Source organism: Stylophora pistillata, chromosome 4, assembly GCF_964205215.1.
Source record: "Stylophora pistillata chromosome 4, jaStyPist1.2, whole genome shotgun sequence".
In the NCBI taxonomy this organism is placed as follows: Eukaryota; Metazoa; Cnidaria; class Anthozoa; order Scleractinia; family Pocilloporidae; genus Stylophora; species Stylophora pistillata.
In genome coordinates, this window is record NC_142522.1 from 8,396,675 (window position 1) to 8,409,742 (window position 13,068).

Below are 13,068 nucleotides of genomic sequence, written 5' to 3' on the forward strand. Positions count from 1 at the left end.
CATAATTTTCATAGCACTCTCATTCATTCATAGAAATGTTTATTATTTAATTAGGAACACATACAGGCTGTATGTGAAGTGGAGAGTTTAATCCATTTCTTGAACAGAATAGAAGTGGATAAGGCATAGAGGAGGCAGCATCAGGCCAAGTGGTCAGGGTGCTGGACTAGTAATCTGGTGTCCTGGGTTCAAGTCCTCCACCCTGCCACTCACTGGATTTGTTCTCGGTTGCCCCTCGTTCAACTCCTTGGCTGCGCTCTGTAAATAGCCCACTGGTCTGCCTCCTGCCAGTGGGGATTTTTAAGCACTTAGTTTGTCTACATTGCATGGGGTTGAAAAGGCCCTGAGGGAGAGCCTCAATTGATGTATTTATTATTAATTTATTTATTTATTATAAAATGTCATGAAAAATATATTGCTTTATTTTAGGTTTGCAGTCATTGACTGACTGTCCTTATGGGTGGCTGATACTTTGTCAGTCACAGATTAGCCTCCATGATTATCAACAAGCTGAGAAGAGTGCAAAGAAAGGTTTGTGTTCTGGCTTCTAAAATTCAAAGTCAAACAACATGTACATAAGGGTATTTTGCCAGGTGTATTCATTTATTTTAGCTCACAATGCTGTATCTAATGTGCTAAAAGACTTAGTAGGAAAGTTTTAATAGGTTATAACATTTTAGATCTGACGAGTTTTAAATTAATTTAAGTTATTAATAGTGATTTCTCGTTTGTTGTGTTGTGGAAAGGTCTTGGATGTATAAAGTCTTCCATACCAGATTCAAGAAAGGAGCTTGAGAAGATTTTAAGGTACAAAAACACTTGTATGTGTTTTTACTTTTATCTTTTTATTAAATGCAGGCCTGCAACATAATTTCTTTGAGGATGAGCCAGCCATAGGATATATTCTTAAATGATATATTTGCTATTTAATCAACTTGCCAATTTAAAATTGATATTTCAACCCTGCAATTTTGTGTCAGGTTGGTCATGGCAGAAGCTCTTTGGAAACAAGGACCAACTAAGGCAGCAAAGGCCAGAGAAGTATATGTGAAGGTACATCCACACGTATGATGTTACAGTAATATTATAAACTTAGTGTCCTTCCTCTGAAGTAGAGTACCTGGCAAGGTGTATGTCAAATTCTACCTTTTGGTTGCATATTTTTTTATGTCGTTTTGGAACTCAAATTTTAAAATGTAAAATGAGTTTTGGCATTTCCCCATTTTAGTTACTAACAGATGCTGGGTGTGGAGAGGAGGCCCAACTGCTCACAGGACTTGGACAAACATATTTCACTCTTGGTGATATTCAGCAGGCAACACAGGTGAATATACTGTTTCAGTCGTATACAGTGTAGGTTCATATAAACTGTGTTGATATAAGAACTCATCAGTATGATTTTGCATGGTGAGTCCCTCACTTAGTAATTACTCTTTGTTTCAGATCTGTGCGAAAGCTTTAACCATTGACAAAAGCTGTTCATCAGCCCTCGCCTTGCAGGTAAAGGAAGTTAGAACAGTGACTTTGTCTTTCCCTCTTGCCAGCTTGTCCTTAAATATACTGTTCTAGTTCTGCTTATTTACCCTACGCCTTTTTCAGTGATCCCTTCTATTGCCAGGGTTTCATTCCACTCAGCCTTTTTGTGTGTGATGACTGTTTTTTTTTCCCCAATTTTTTGCAGGGTCAAATAAGTTTCCATGAGGGTTACTTTGATGATGCAGAGTTGAGGTATGTTTGACTGTACAAGGTTTTTCTTTGAGTTTTCAAGAGGATGGATGTTAATGGATGGTTAGTTATTTTCAACTATTTACCAAAGTGGAGGTTGCTAGAGGTGGATATTTACTGAGCCATGAAAGAAAAATAATATCTGCCACCCGCCACTGACACAGAGGTGAATAGCTGCTTTTATTAGTATTTGCTAAAACAATGAGATAATATAGCACAAAAACAAGACTTTAACTTGTTTAATCCTGCAATAATTACTTTATTTTTGAGCCCAAATCGCATTCATTGCTTGGAGATGAATAGCCAAGATATTCAGAGTTTGAGAAGCCAATCAGGAAGTGCCTTCAAATCCATCCACAGTTTTAGAATAATTAACAACTATTCACCAAAGTGGAGGTGATTAGTGGCGGATATTTACTGAGCCGCGAAGCAGCGAGGTAAATATCCACCGCTGACCACTGACACTGAGGTGAATAGCTGTTTTAGTATATAGATAGATAGATAGTTTATTTGTAAAAAGCTTGCAGCCACTGAGCTGAATTGTGTATTTACAATAAAGTTTAAAATATAACTTATAATAGTAATATAATAGTATTAAAGTCCTAAATAAATAATTATTTCCTATAAATATGATGAAAGCTTGAACTGTTAAAATATATATACTAAAAGAGGGAGATAATATACACCACCAAAAATTTAACGAGTGATTTCTTCGCTTGTCATGGATGCAAACCGGGACGCCATTTTTTCCAAAATTCTTCGGAGGTAAATAGCAAATGATATTTGGAGTTTGACCAGCCAATCAGAGTGCGCCTTCAACACTATCCACTGTTTTAGCATATACTAATAGAGAATATTCTTGGAAAATTAACCTTATTATTCTGTTGGTTTGAAATATTTATTGGACGAGAGATGCTTTTTGACCACTGCTCATATAAATAACCTTTGCATGTGCTGTTTAATTATTTTTATTAGTGAATATATTTAAAGATGACCTACTGCAATGTAGAGGCCAAAGGTTTCTCTACAACCATAGTGTAAAATTATTTAATTTGTTGTTTGTTTTTTTCTTTTTTTTGTGATGAATGTATCTTCATTGAAATTAGGTTTTTGGAAGCAATAGAAAAATGTGAAGATTGTGCATTTTACCACTTTCTGCTTGGCAAGTTGTACTGGGAAATGAATGGAAATTTGAGAGCTGACAAGAAAAAATGTTTGGCAGAGTTTTTAAAGGTATAGAAAAAATTATTTGTTAATTTTAAAACATGTCCTACTTTGTACCTAGCCTGGCACAGTATCTGTAATACAGTATATATCTCTATATGCTGTTCCCCTGCTTTTGTACATAATCATGATGGATTCAGTTAAATCTTAGCTGCAAAAGTTACCATCATGTTTAGCCTTGAGTCTCTTCAGCTTAAATTTGGGTCTGTCTGTGGACAGAAACAGCAAGCAGTGTTTATCTTATTTTATGTTTCAAACTAGTAATATACTTGTAACAAACTTTAAACTAGTTATGGTTGTTAGTTTGGGGGTTTAGAGGGCAATAAAGAGGCCAGTTATAGTTTCTCTCAGCTGTACCTTAGAAACTCTTAGGTTCTTTCATGTTCCCAGACTTTCTGCATGCATACATAATTTGTGCATGTATGCTAAACAATGAACCAATTCCCTATAACCTAAAATTGCCATTTTTGTCTGTCTTACTTTCATAAATGACAGCTTTCTTACTTCGATTTGTAGTGTAAGTTAAACCATGAAAATGTCTGACATAATTTTGTTTAGGCAGCCAAGTTGGATCCCCATTACTCTCCTTCATTTCTGTACTTGGGACATTACTACCTTAGAGTATTAAAAGATATAAGGTACTGTAGTCGACACAGCATTTATGTTTCTCACGTGTTGAATATGATATCAACCATGAAACTCCTAAAATAGACATCAGCAGCCGATTATGGAATATTTGATGAGATAGTTTTAGTGAAAATGGTCCTGTGGGACCAGGTACTGGGCAAATTTATCGCTTGTGAGGACGATTTTGCTCCCCTGGTTTGACCATCTGGAGAAAAGTTTATCTTACAAAGAAGTTCAGTTCAAACAGTTTTGCCTGCCTGTGAAAAAATCAGTTGCCCTCCCACTGAAAACGTCAATGAACACCTTGGTCAAGGCATAATTCTCTTGAGTTGGTCTGATGAAATGTCCAACATTTTTCCATTTTCTTTATATCATAAATTGAATGATACACGCATTTTGATTGGTTCTTATGATCTATTAGAGGACAGACGTAAAGGTGACGTCACCGTTCACAGTATTTGCTTATTTGTCATATTAGTCAAATTGATTCCACTCTGCCATGGGCCTGTGCCTTTAGAAATCACAGAAGATGTCAGAATGTGGTTAGAATACCAGTGCACCTCACAGGCCACTTTAGTCCAAATGATGACGTCATCTATGATTACTACTGAAAAGATCCATTTGATAATGTAATGTATATCGTCTAGTGGTGTATTGAGGACAGTTTAGTCACATGCCTCGTTATTCTGAGCTATATCAGCTAATCATATGATAAAAGAAGAATATAGAAATAAAACAAAAGATGATATCGCAATGATTAATCATTAATTCTTGTATCAATGTTCAGCAAAGCCAGTAGATGCTATCAGAAAGCATTTGACCTAGATCCAAGTTCTGTTGACGCAGGAATAGCTTTAGGAGATACCCTTATGGAAATGGGAAGTGAGGTGAATGACGTGATTCAATTTGTTATTGCTGATTATGTAGCTTAGATGCTCACAAAGTCTGAGCCCCTCGTGAGGAATGGAAGCTGACCGTCGCATCTCGCGCTTGGATGTATTACTACAATGAGGAAAGGCAGTTTCTAAGTTCATATGGGAAATGTGTCTTTCAAAGAGCATCGGAATTTGAGCGCGGAATCCGAGGATCAGAAGTCAATTATTCGTAGGAACTCCAATTTTTTTCTTTGTCTCACGCTCGTGACATGACAAATTTTTCTATTGTTTCTTCCACAACTAGCCCAAAATATTTATCATGTAGATCGATGTTCCATTTAATGCACATGAACAGCAAAATATATGGCACCAAATTGTCTTCAGTACATCACTCTGCTTCTCGGATCAATTTTCAGTTGAGTGTAGAAAGTAGTCCGGGATGTCTCTGGTTTTGCTTTATTTCGTTATGTGATCGGTCCAGAAAACTCACGCCACTTTCTGAACCAATCAGAATTTCAAACTGAAACCAATCGCAACTTGGTCACTCGCATTTTCCCGCGCTTCAGGCAGTTTGCTTGTTTTTACTTTGAGTTCTCATTGGCTCCTGGTTGCACTTTCCTCGCTATAATTGGCCGTAGTTATCGCTTTGGTTTTGGTTTTACGACACTCAATCGCTTTATTCTTTTAGTTTTTACTGATTTTTGCAACTACTCGGTTATTTTAGGTTGCTGCACTCAACTTGTACAAGAATGTTACATCAGCATCATCGCCCGGAGAGTGCGTATTATTTGTCTAATATAGTAATTCACTCTTTTGATGTCTTTACAATTAATTTATTTTGTTAAACCATAGTAAGTAGAGGTTACTGGTCAGGAAAATCAACAAATTTCTTCGTTAGAAGTTTTTGTCCTGTTATTTAGACCCAATTACGCACAACTTTCAATAGCTTTCTAATCCAATTTAAACTGTTTGAGCTGATGTGTCCCTTTGTTGTTCTCTCAAGGGGTAAATGGGCATGGCTACGGCTTGGATTGTCTCACTTGAAACAGAACGAAAGTACAGAAGCCATATCCTGGTGAGTTAAGTTGTCGTAACCTTGTGTAATGTATTCGACAAATTTGCAATTATATTGTTTACCATAAGGGAAACGATCATGAAACCGGCTCAGATTCAATTTAACACTGTAGATGGAAAAAATAATAACATTAAAAAGAAGAAAACACAAGTACTCTGCAACTCGGAAAATTAGAAAGTCCTTGTCTTCACATTTCATCAGCCAAACAATCTCGATTGAATTTCAGCTTTTTTTGCTTATTATTACATCTCTCAGTTAGTGCGCGCGCTGCGATTGGCCAATTTAGCACGCCATAGTTCATTGTTCGTCCCCCTAAATTCAAAGGCTTTTTTAAATTGAAAACTTTCCCTTCTACTTCAACCCAGAGATAATTAATAAATTTCTTACTAACCTGGTGTTTTGGGGTCCGTACTGTAAGTTATGGAACAAATTCGAGTGGAAAATACTCGGTCGTGATTTACAGTATAGACTTTGAACGGTTGTCAAGAGGTATATATTTACAAATAATTTCAGTTATAAAATAAACTCAGCCCTCTAATAAACGCTGCATCAGAGAAACTAAATATGCATAAAAAGCCGTACTGGTGTTGGCCAAATAACAGTTCGAAATTGTTTCTAGTTAAAATTTACCAGTAACCCACAAAAGAAGAAGGAAAGTTGTGGTGTTTGGCCATCACTTGTTTGTTTGTTTCAATCTTTCACTCGATGTGTTCTCCTTCGGGAAAAATTTAATTAGTAGAAGTTTTTCTCTCAACTTTGTCTCAGGAAACATTAAGACTGTTCGGAGAACAAAACTGTTCTCCTTGGACAAACCTTTTACTGTGTGTTTGTCTCAATATTAGGGACCGGTCATTTATCAGAGGGGGGGGGGGGTGGGCTGGTGCAGATGGGGGTATCATAACTCTTTGTGCACCAGAAAATGGGGGGCTGCATAAAATTGTGCCACCATCTCTGAGGGGCCATGTATTTTAATTTGTGCATTCCAATTTCCGTTCCACAAAAAGGAAACAACACTGAAGGAATCAACAACAAGTCAAATATGATTTATTATCAAAATGATGGCATAACAAACCAACATAACATGGTGTATAGCAGTCCTTTCACATTGGAAAATAAAACTTCATGTATTACTCAGTCTTACTCGGCATCACTGTCCTCTGATTCACTGTTTGAAAAGCTGTGAGTGGGCAAGTACTCTTTAATTAGTGTACAAGCTTGATCACTTATAAGCCCTCTTTCCATCATTTGTAATTTGCCAGTAAACTTGTGTCCTTTTTAAGGTTATTAGAGCAGCCACATTGACTTCCTTAACTGGAATCTCACCATCAGACAGTAGTTTGGAGATTAAACCAAATTTCTCTTCTTCTCGTCCAGCTTTTCTCTTCTGTACCTCTCTCTTATTTTCGCTATTTGCTTTAAATAGTTTGGTGAGTTTTATTTAAGTTGTATTATGATTGTTTCTGAGGTTGAGGGCGGGTCATCTTAACTCATGTACAGACTCGAAGGGGGCCACATTATGTTATGCAGTAGCAAGAACAGGCCCACGGGAAATCATGTGTATGAAAATTAAAATGCACTAGCCCAACCTCCCCCTCCCTCTAATAAATGAGTGGTCCTTCAGATTAAGATCATCTTTGGAGCAATTTTAATTGAGTGTCGAAAGTAATCCGGGCTTAATTTGGTTTTGCTTTCTTCGCTTGGTCCAGAATATCTGCGCCACCTCCTCAAAAAACTGCCACCAGTCGTGACCTGGTCACGACTTCGCATTTTCCCGTGCTTTAGGCAGTTTGCTTGGTTTTACTGTGAGTTCTCGTTGGCTGCTTGTGTTATCTTCCTCTTCTCTTCTTGACTCTTGTGATTACAATGATTTGAATTTACGACACATATCGAAATATCCTCCAAGATTTTCTTGTTGTTTTTGCTGTATTTGTTGTGTTTTTTTTTGTTGTGTTTTTTTTTGTTGTGTTTTTTTTTGTTGTGTTTTTTGGTTGTTTTTTTTTTAGGAAATCCGTATTATTTAAGTTCTAAATATGAATTGTTTTTCACACAAGTTTTCAGAGTGCCCTAAGAGCTGATCTTAAAGACAGGTAGGTGGCAAGTACAGTGGAACATTCTGATTTTCATTCAGCTAAGAGTGACTAGCATCTAATTTCTCCTTACAATAACACCTCAGAATCAAACATTGAGGTCAGGAGATTAACAGAAATGATCACCAACCAAAGACGCTCTTGATTGTTAAACAAATTCTCCCTTTTCCACACCTTCGGAAACCGTGTGGAGAATATGCATACTGATGTTAGGTTGCTAAGGGTTTCTTTTTTCTGTTGTTTTCCTTTGTCTTTTAGGCATTGCTGGGAATGTCTTGGTGAAGGATATATGAGTCGAGGAAGCTACATGGCGGCTATGAAGGCTTTTACAAAAGCTTCTGAGGTTTGAACTTTCCGCTCATGATTTTTAACCGTGAAATATATTTTAGTAACGTAAAAATAAGCTTAAGTATCACTGTTCTGTAACACTTCTTAGAAACACTAGGTTTCTTCCAAGTCTTTTTAATTATGCATTACTCAATCAGTCGGCGAACAGCCAGTCAGTCAGTCATTCTGTCTGTCTGTTGCTCGGACAGTTGGCCAGTTAATCTGTCTTTCCATCAGGTAGGCAGTCATTCAGCGGTTAATTGGTTACATAGTCAATCAATCTGTCAGTCGGTCTTACAGTCAGTCAGTGAGTCAGTGAGTCAGTCAGTGAGTCAGTCAGTGAGTAAGTCAGTCAGTCAGTCAGTGAGGCAGCCAGTGAGTCAGCTTGTTGGTCAGTCTTTGAGTCAGTCAGTCAGTCAGTCAGTCAGTCAGTCAGTCAGTGAGGCAGCCAGTGAGTCAGCTTGTGAGTCAGCTTGTGAGTCAGTCATTGAGTCAGTCAGTGAGTAAGTCAGTCAGTCAGTAAGTCAGTCAGTGAGGCAGCCAGTGATACAGCTTGTGAGTCAGTCAGTGAGTCAGTCAGTTAGTCAGTCAGTGAGGCAGCCAGTGAGTCAGCTTGTGAGTCAGTCATTGAGTCAGTCAGTCAGTCAGTCAGTCAGTCAGTCAGTGAGGCAGCCAGTGAGTCAGTCAGTCAGTCAGTCAGTCAGTCAGTGTGGCAGCCAGTGAGTCAGCTTGTGAGTCAGTCAGGGAGTCAGTCAGTGAGTAAGTCAGTCAGTCAGTCAGTCAGTGAGGCAGCCAGTGAGTCAGCTTGTGAGTCAGTCAGGGAGTCAGTCAGTGAGTAAGTCAGTCAGTCAGTCAGTGAGGGAGCCAGTGAGTCAGCTTGTGAGTCAGTCATTGAGTCAGTCAGTCACTCAGTCAGTCACTCTGTTAGTCAGTCAGTCAGTCCATTAGTAAGTCGATCAGTCAGTCAATAATTTTATTTGAACTTGTTATGGTTCAACACAATCATGATATCGTTGCATTTTTACAGCTTGACGCATCGTCGCTCTACTGCCTTTACCAGTAAGTATGCGCAATGCAAGTTTTTGATCCGTAGTCCCTTAAAATGAAAGCAGTTTATGTAATTTCGCATGTTTTGTGTTTCAATGCAATTTTGTGGACAGGATTGCATTTGGAAGTGGTGTGAAGTATGTCGTAATTGTTTACAACTGAAAATGGTTAATGAGAATGAAGTTATTCATTAAACGTGCTTCATCGAAAGTTATTTCGTGATGAAATTAGATTCAGATACGGTAGATATCTGGGAATGACGTCACTCGCGCTGGGGTAGTAAGAGGTTCAACCAGGGCGGAGAGAGATTGGGCGATGAAACGAGCGGTCCGCTTTTCGTGCAATGTGTGATGCGGAGTAGAACTGGCACGAGCCAGTGTTTGTTTGAACTCGGTCGTAGTGGACTGCATCATACCTTTTTACTCGGACCCCGCACTCCTTTCATCGCCCAGCCTGTTTCCGCCCTGGTTCAACCTAACTTTGATCGGTTTTTTGGAAATCTTTTCTCAGGTTGGCGGCCATTAAACAGTTATTGTGTGTCCACAGTGAGGCAATCAAAGAATATAAACAGATTCTGGAGATGCAACATGATTATGTTCCTGCAATGAAAGGTAAAATTTCAGTTTCATTTTACAAATGTCCATAAAGCGGACACCCAGGGGGGACTCTGGTTAGTGTCTACTTAACTCAGGGTGTCTGCTTAAAACAGGTGTCATAGTTAGTTAATTATTAACTCACTAATGGAATAGAGCGAGTATTCAAATGCTTTTCAATCTCGTCATTCAAGGCGATAGATGGACGCAAAAACTTGCCTGAACGAGTGTTTTAGAAGAAAACAAGAGGATCTTCATCTGCACTTGCTCAAAACCAAACTCCAATTGCTCATGGAGCTGTTTGCTCACTTCAGTATTTCTGTCTCTAAAGTGCTTAATTTTGATTTATACATCCACTTCATAATGGTGTCCGCTGAATGCAAGTTCTTAAACTTTTTCAAATTTCGGAGGAAAAATTCGGTAATCCGGCCTATGTTCACTTAATATATGTTTACTGTTAGTAGTAACAGTCTCGATGAAGAGTAGGAGAGTATCTATTCTCTATGAATAAGATTTCTAATGTTTTTACGTGATCCTGAACAGAGCTTTGTTCTGGTTGTTTTATTTTGTAGGACTTGGAGAGACATATCTTAACCAAGCACGATCCGCACTACAGCAGGATTTTAATGGAAAGGCTGTGGATTGTGTGATGGAAGCTATTCACGTTTTGGCTCGGTATGTGTACATAACTTTTCCTTCTTTTGTGATAATTTGGTCATCTAATCTTGCTTCCAAACACCAACAGTAACTTTCAAATCATCCCTTCACAGCATATAACCTTATCAAAATTGTGTGGCCATATATTCATGCATTTACGCGCAGCTTCGTTTAAAAAAAAAAACAAACAAAACAGGGCATGGTTACATTACCCGATCGCGAGAAACACAAACAATAGCGAAAAAAAAAAAAAAAAAGAAAAAAAAACAGCGACAAAGTTGGTGACACATTACTGTGGAGTTTGCGATACTCAGGAATCACATACCAATTAAATCCCTAATAACCTTACTTTTATCCGCCCTCCCTTTGCTCGTTGTTGCATTCTGTTTACGGTATTTGTACGACCTTATTCGGGCAGGGAAGTTATTTTGTTTTTAGCTCATTGCAGACAATTTTCACATATCCTGTTAATGGCGTAGATGAAACATATGTGGTTTATGGAGCACACTTCGCTTTTAAGACGCCCGCAGGTGGACCTGTCTGCTTGCAAAAGTAAGCAGAAGGATCGCATATCAGTTTCATATTTTATTTTCTTCTTGTTTTGAACAGAGCTGTACATTGCAAGCCTGGCCTTGCATGCCTGTGGAAACTTATCGGTGACTGTTGTACCATCATACATCCTGTGTCCAACAGCTCCATTAGGTAGGACTGCATTATAAAGCAATTTACAATTAAGCGTCGAGAGTAAATCGGAATTGCTTTGTTTTTGCTTTACTTCTCTTTGGGAAGCTTGCACCACTTTCTCCACCAATCAGATTCAAAACTGTAACCAGTCATAACTTTGTCAGCTTTGTGATTGGTTTGGAAAACCTGCACCACTTTTTCCACCAATCAGATTCAAAACTGGAACCAGTCACAACTTTGTCAGTTTTGTGATTGGTTTGGAAAACCTTCACCACTTTTCTCAACCAATCAGATTCAAAAATTGAACCAGTCACAACTTTGTCAGCCTTGTGATTGGTTTAGAAAACCTGCACCACTTTTCTCAACCAATCAGATTCAAAATTGAAACCAATCAAACCTTGGTCGGCCGCGTTTTCCCGCGCTTTAGGCATTTTGCTTGTTTTTACTTTGAGTTCTCATCGTCTCCTTGGGATTTTTATTCCGTTGTTCTTAAGTCATAAGCCAGAATAACTTCCGCTTACCGCGGCCGCTACTCTTCATAATTTTAGAGTTGAATGTTTAGGACTTCTCTGGCTTATGTCTGAATGTGTGTCTGTTTGTGTATCTTGTAGAGGAACAATTCCAGACAACCTTAAGAAGTACATTCAGGGAGAACACAGTGATCTGGATAAGAAACAGCTCCTTGCTTTAGGATCAAGGTAAGAGCTGATTTTATGACAAACAACATTTCCCAGAGACGCCTAAAGCCAATAAATCAAATAGAATTAAATTGCAGTTAGGAGATGGTTTTCGTCAATCAATGAACCTTGAGAATTCTTTATAAGTGGGCTGTTTGAAGTAAATGACTTTTTTTAGTCGTCTCGTCATAACTCACCCTAACCAAGAGATTGATTATAAACAGTAATCTTTTGCCCTGACCCAACTCGTAGATAAACCTAGTTTTGACTAATTTTGAACGAGTTTTCTTCGTTTCTTTACAGTCTCTTATAATATTTAACGTCTCGTGAATGTTGTATGTTTTCCTTCCTGTAGTGCTTATGGAAGAGCATTGAAACTGCAGCCTGATTGTGGAAGCCTGTGGGGTGACTTGGGATTCAACTGCTTTCAGCAAGCCAAGGTGGGTCTATTAGAGTGTGAGCTTTGATCAGGTGTTCTTTTTTTTTTTTTTCAGGGAGCCCGATGTTCTGCCTTGCTACGCTATCACGCTCCAGGAAAAAAAAGAACGCCTGAATGCGCGTTACATAACGAGGTGTTCAGTAGAGTGTCCTTGGATAAAACTAATGACGGTCAACCGTAAGGAGCTCTACTGAGCGAGTGTTACATCATAATCAGCCAATGAGAACTGAGAGCAAAAAATGTAACCAGTAATACAGATGGAAGAACATGTGTAGTTACTTTCAAGCTCTTTTGTTTTACCTTGTCGTTTATCCAGGTAGTGAAATGTTTAACCATTGCGAGAGCTGAAACACTTGGGCGATAATCGATTAAAGAAGCTTTTTATTTTTCAGTTCCCAACATCTTTGAAAAGGAGTATTTTGTTTAACTTCAGAAGCATTTTTTTTGACATTTTTTGTTTCTCAATTTAGAGCTCTACTTTTTCTTATTATTTTCTTTTCCCCAAAGATTTTAGATGGAGATGTGAAAGAGAAGATGTCGCACAGGTCTCTGCAGGTAAGCAGTCTTAATTTTGATAAATTCAAGAAGAGGAAATCGTGTATATGAGGGAAAAGAAAGTTGCTTTGAGTGACCGGGTGGTTCGAGAAATCGATGGTACGATGTGGCGGTAATCAAGGGGTAATCAATTGGGGTTCAAGTCAGTGCGAGGTTTGAGGTTGCGAGGGTTCCAAATATCAGGAATCGACTGTGTTGAATTGTGTTCGGAGAGCTTCAACAATTTCATGCGCGAAAAAAGCGCGAGTCAGCAAGTCGCGCTTGATTCGAGTTTTGTATCGATTTGGTTGAGAGAGTGGTGTAAGTTGTATAAGAAAACTTTCTTTCTATGTTACCCAAGTGTATCGTGGGAAAACACGAGGGCATGATTGTCAGCGGTTGACTCCGGGTGGAGAGGTCTGGGTTTGAGACCTGGCCAGGTCACTGTGTTGTGTTATTGGGCAAAACACTTTTTTCTCACAGTGCCTCACTCCCCC

The 13,068-nt window shown here is 38.6% G+C and overlaps 1 protein-coding gene across 5 annotated transcripts in view; it reads left to right on the plus strand.

The window, feature by feature from the left end:
• Positions 1-13,068, plus strand: part of LOC111341921 (tetratricopeptide repeat protein 37) — a 36,195-nt gene that overhangs the window by 5,655 nt on the left and 17,472 nt on the right. For 2 of the 5 annotated variants that reach the window (XM_088757330.1, XM_088757331.1), the window contains exons 10-29: positions 430-531; positions 747-807; positions 981-1,053; positions 1,229-1,324; positions 1,444-1,500; positions 1,682-1,728; positions 2,832-2,958; positions 3,508-3,587; positions 4,364-4,463; positions 5,176-5,228; positions 5,455-5,526; positions 7,578-7,613; positions 7,872-7,956; positions 8,968-8,999; positions 9,498-9,598; positions 10,153-10,255; positions 10,676-10,789; positions 11,533-11,619; positions 11,954-12,038; positions 12,545-12,592. In XM_088757330.1, coding sequence (XP_088613456.1) covers positions 430-531; positions 747-807; positions 981-1,053; positions 1,229-1,324; positions 1,444-1,500; positions 1,682-1,728; positions 2,832-2,958; positions 3,508-3,587; positions 4,364-4,463; positions 5,176-5,228; positions 5,455-5,526; positions 7,578-7,613; positions 7,872-7,956; positions 8,968-8,999; positions 9,498-9,598; positions 10,153-10,255; positions 10,676-10,789; positions 11,533-11,619; positions 11,954-12,038; positions 12,545-12,592 — 1,559 coding nt within the window. Of the gene's footprint in view, positions 1-429; positions 532-746; positions 808-980; positions 1,054-1,228; positions 1,325-1,443; positions 1,501-1,681; positions 1,729-2,831; positions 2,959-3,507; positions 3,588-4,363; positions 4,464-5,175; positions 5,229-5,454; positions 5,527-7,577; positions 7,614-7,871; positions 7,957-8,967; positions 9,000-9,497; positions 9,599-10,152; positions 10,256-10,675; positions 10,790-10,846; positions 10,940-11,532; positions 11,620-11,953; positions 12,039-12,544; positions 12,593-13,068 lie in introns of all 5 variants that reach the window. The other 3 variants (XM_088757333.1, XM_088757334.1, XM_088757335.1) reach the window with 2 other exon arrangements.